Below are 3,945 nucleotides of genomic sequence, written 5' to 3'. Positions count from 1 at the left end.
CTCGATAGGCTTCTCTACATTTTAAAAGATATCACTCAGCAATTATTATTCCTCAAATTAGCTCTACTAATAAGTTAGAATCGAAACTCTTACTTATATTGTGCCAACAAGGATTGAATATGTTTGCTTAGTGCTAAGTTCTCTTGATTCTCACTTACAAATTAGTTCCTAATTATAGGGAATTGAATTCGATACTCATAAATTAATTTTTGGGAGATTAATTAATTTGCTTATTCATTTTATTTTCTTAGGAAATTCTCCCCCAAACGTTTAGTTCTTACACGCACACATACTAACTTCTTCCTAGCTACACCGAATGAATTACATTTCTAATTCTCGAATAAATTAAAGCATCGATCATGTGTGTAACTTGTGGTGATCACAAGTCCAGAAATGTCGAGTCGTAGCGAACTTAAATTACAACGTCTTCAAGCGGGTGTCAGCCCATGCTTCAACGCAGCTCTCCACACCACATCAATGCGTTCGACATCGATCGCACCGACCTCATGGTGCGTCCAGCCTTCCAAGCTATGGACTACTCCACCAGCATGGCAAGCGTGCACCACCCCTCGCTCCATCGTGTACTGTTCAGTCAGTAATATAATTATATCATTGAGGCTAGCTAGCTAGCTCACATAATTAATATTGTATTGTATTAAAAGAAACCTAATATATAACGTACGCACCTCACACGAACCTAATCCTTTCACGTCCTTGGGGAGTCTCATGGCGGCTAAGTTTCCATAGGTGCAGTCCCTTCGGAAGCCAATGATGGGAGGCACCACGAATTGGTGGAAATGTGTGCCGGCAGGCGCCCACTGCTGATCCCTCAGCGAGAGCCATTTGCCCACTATCCATGTCTGCAGCGATATATTCACTGATTAATAGGATTGTTTATGGTTGGAACTCGATCGGATTGAGTCAATAATAATTTCTGTGTCACCTTGCAATTTTTTGCCGCTCGATACTTGGTGACTTGTACTAGATAGTGTTGGTACTCTGTCGGTGCCTCCTTCTGGATCTTTAGAAATCTTTCAGTCGATAAAGTCAACATCTATATATTGGCGTAACGCAGTCAGCGATCGGTGAGGTCTTATAGTTGATGAAGGTGATAGATTGATTGGAAGTTAATTAGAGTTGGCTTACCATCACTCGTATGTTTTTTCTGCAAAGGTAGAGCGCAATTGCTCTCCCAAGCTTGGACGTAGCTCCAGTCAAGATGACCTCCTTTACATTCCTCGGGAGCTCATTTAGGATGACGGCGGCCGTCAAGGTGTTGCCATGGACGACTCGAACTTTTAAATCCGGGTGTTTGTTCACGAACAGTGTCCCGCCGCCATTTAGTGATTCATTCTGTATATATAGAAAACAGAGACGATCGATTGTGAAGTTAAGTTATAAGTTTAATTCGATGCATTGATAATTCATTTGCCCAATACCTTGTTCAATGCTGCAAGGCTAAGGACTCGAATTCCCAACTTGTCGGCCCTAAGTATGGCCATCTCAATCTGCTCATTGATGCCCTGTCTCGCAAAGGGCAAGAAATACTGCAAGAATGGCACAGCAACAAGCATCGATCAGACTGTCATTAATTCTTAATAATGATTTATTTAATTTTCACCTGAAACCCATATCTTGGGACGACCCAAGTCTGATGCAAGCGACCTCTCAAGTGGTAGAAAGAGAGGGAGAAGGTCTTGGAGAGCACCCACATCAAGAGCATGGTAGAGAAGGCACAGGGCCAAAGGACCAGCAAAAAGGGATTGGCCACAAATGGCTTAGAAGAGACCGAACGAAACACGAACGGAACGTGCATGGACGAGATCACATCCACGACATGGACCAAGAAGACAAAATCCGGAACCCCTCCGTTCTTCCCTGCTCAATTAATTAGATATATTAACAAATTAATTGGTACACTAAATATACAATTCCAGAAAAAGTTTACCTGAGCTTATCTCTTTCTGCAAGTCCCACGACTTGTTATTCATGGTGTTCCCCAGAAAATCAAAGAGAGGCATGAAAAGGCAAAAGTTGCAGTCCTTCTCCGTGTGATGGATGCTTAAGTACCTGTCAAATATTTTCGACCACTCTAATTAATTAACTGTAATCTGAATCGATGATCATATATAGTTCCTTATACTTCGAGTTCTCAGTATAAGCTTTTGAATTCAATTTAAAACGAAGAGCGCCATCGAAAAATAGGACGATGGTGGGCAATTAATGGCAGTTGTTGGATTGTAATAAATCGTTCATTAATGTGACCATAAATTCTTACAGGTGAAGCAGCACATGTTAACGTTTTCCGCCATACACATGCGATTAATTCACATCAAACAACAGACGCATGAATGCAATTAATGTAATGGCAGTAATTGAATAGTAGCCCAGATTAATTAATTGTGATTGGGCAATAAATGAAAAAATAATCAATGGATGGTATGAGCTATTCCAATGAGGATGACTTACGTGGGAGTGTAGATGAGGTAACGTAAGAAGGGCAGTGAGTGGAAGAGCTGCGAGGGGAAGATCTCCACGTTGCTGTAACCCAAACACCTCAAGAAATCGAAGGCGAGGACGTAGGAGTACACGAGGCCCACAGAGCCATGGCCGGCGGCGAAGGCTCCGAGTAGAGGCGCCGCCATCACCGCCGTCATCGCCAGGTTCTCCAGTGGCGTTCCGAACGTGGCTGCATGCTCCACCAGCACGATGAGTACAAACCAGCAAGATTAATTTTTATGCGATGAAAGTATATATATATATTCTAAAAAATAATTATCAGGTAATTAAGCAAGCTTAATTAACCAAGGTAGCTCGGCGTGGCCATTAATTCAACGATAAAAAAGCAAGTTTTTTATAACCCTTCTCCATCGAATTCATTATATAATAAAATATTAGCATTAATTACGTTTTTTTTAATAAAAAAAGTTGCGACCTGTCATGGGCTGTGGCACAAGTGACGAATGGTGAATTGAATGGTAGTGAGAGAAGAGGTAGTCTCCGTGGAAGCTTCTGTGCACCAAGTAGAACACAGGCTCGGATACCAGCACATGCACCAACAGAGCTATCAGCCATCCCTTTGACTGCACCACAGGAACCCCGTCCGATCCTGGCACTACTTGCCACACCGCCATGGATGCGACCAGAGCTTGCAGTATCAGAAAATTGTCCCTGCCCAAAAAATCTCAGAACGATTAATTAAACTTATTCGATGATTCAGGAGATCTGAAGGTTAATTACGTACGTACCAGTCCCACTCTCGGTCGATCTGGTGGAAATCCAGGCCGTGGGGGATGACTCTGCGCCTGCGTGTGTAGTAGAGCATGTTGGAGAAGCTGTGCCAGAGCTGGAAGACGAGGCTCCTCAGGCTGAAGAGGATGAGAAGGTGAAGAGACCACCCCGCTCCTTCTCCTTGGCTTTTCCACTCGCTCACAGCTTTGGCAACCAGTGGCGCACATAACAGATACTGCACGATCAAGTTCTCTCTTCCGAGTCGATTAATTAGATCACAAGAAGACATTAAGAATATAATACAGAGAGGGAAAGAAGAAGAAGATTGCGTGCATGCCTTGTAGAGTCCCAAATTGAACCACGGCCAGGAAGACAGAGGAGCAGCCACCATTTTGATTTCGTCTGCAGAAGAGAAAGGAGAAGGGACGAGCTAGCCACGGAGAGACGGATGCGTTCTGCAGCACAGCATCTTTGTCGCCCATATAAAGGAAATCGAAGTTGGAGCATTAATATTATTTACTTTTTTTTAATTCTCTTTAAATAAAAACTATCGAAAGGATATCCTTTTACCATGTCTTCTCTTCCTTGTTTTACTTTTAAATCGCTTTTCATTTTAAATAATAAAAAATATATAAAACAAAATTGCGATCTGCTCTTTTATAGTTGACAGGGACTCCACTCGCTTTCAAGTTTCAAGTCTACCCCTGGAGTCAC

The 3,945-nt window shown here is 42.5% G+C and overlaps 1 protein-coding gene across 2 annotated transcripts; it reads right to left on the bottom strand.

Annotated features, from left to right (window-relative positions):
- Positions 1–206: 206 nt before the first annotated feature.
- LOC121980416 (very-long-chain aldehyde decarbonylase GL1-2-like) lies at positions 207–3,714 on the bottom strand. 2 transcript variants are annotated; one of them, XM_042532454.1, is made up of 11 exons: positions 3,569–3,714; positions 3,249–3,466; positions 2,936–3,171; positions 2,470–2,689; positions 1,949–2,070; positions 1,622–1,878; positions 1,440–1,547; positions 1,147–1,353; positions 944–1,054; positions 687–860; positions 207–584 (listed from the first exon to the last, which is right to left on the bottom strand). In XM_042532454.1, the coding sequence occupies exons 1-11, from the start codon at positions 3,620–3,622 to the stop codon at positions 429–431; spliced, it is 1,863 nt and encodes a 620-aa protein (XP_042388388.1). In that variant the 5' UTR covers positions 3,623–3,714; the 3' UTR covers positions 207–428. The 2 variants fall into 2 exon arrangements, with proteins under 2 accessions (XP_042388388.1, XP_042388379.1); XM_042532445.1 differs by having other exon boundaries at positions 3,249–3,699.
- Between the last annotated feature and the right edge of the window lie 231 nt (positions 3,715–3,945).

The sequence above is a fragment of the Zingiber officinale genome, chromosome 1B, assembly GCF_018446385.1.
Source record: "Zingiber officinale cultivar Zhangliang chromosome 1B, Zo_v1.1, whole genome shotgun sequence".
In the NCBI taxonomy this organism is placed as follows: domain Eukaryota; kingdom Viridiplantae; phylum Streptophyta; class Magnoliopsida; order Zingiberales; family Zingiberaceae; genus Zingiber; species Zingiber officinale.
This window is presented reverse-complemented; position numbering and strand designations above follow the sequence as displayed.

Bases quoted from the DNA above. Each gene is read 5' to 3' on its own strand.
- LOC121980416 (XM_042532445.1), bottom strand. From the start codon at position 3,622: ATGGTGGCTGCTCCTCTGTCTTCCTGGCCGTGGTTCAATTTGGGACTC. The intron at 1,879-1,948 runs GTAAACTTTTTC...TTAATTGAGCAG, and splicing joins GCAGAAAGAGATAAGCTCAG to GGAAGAACGGAGGGGTTCCG. The intron at 1,354-1,439 runs GTATTGGGCAAA...CTATATATACAG, and splicing joins GCCTTGCAGCATTGAACAAG to AATGAATCACTAAATGGCGG.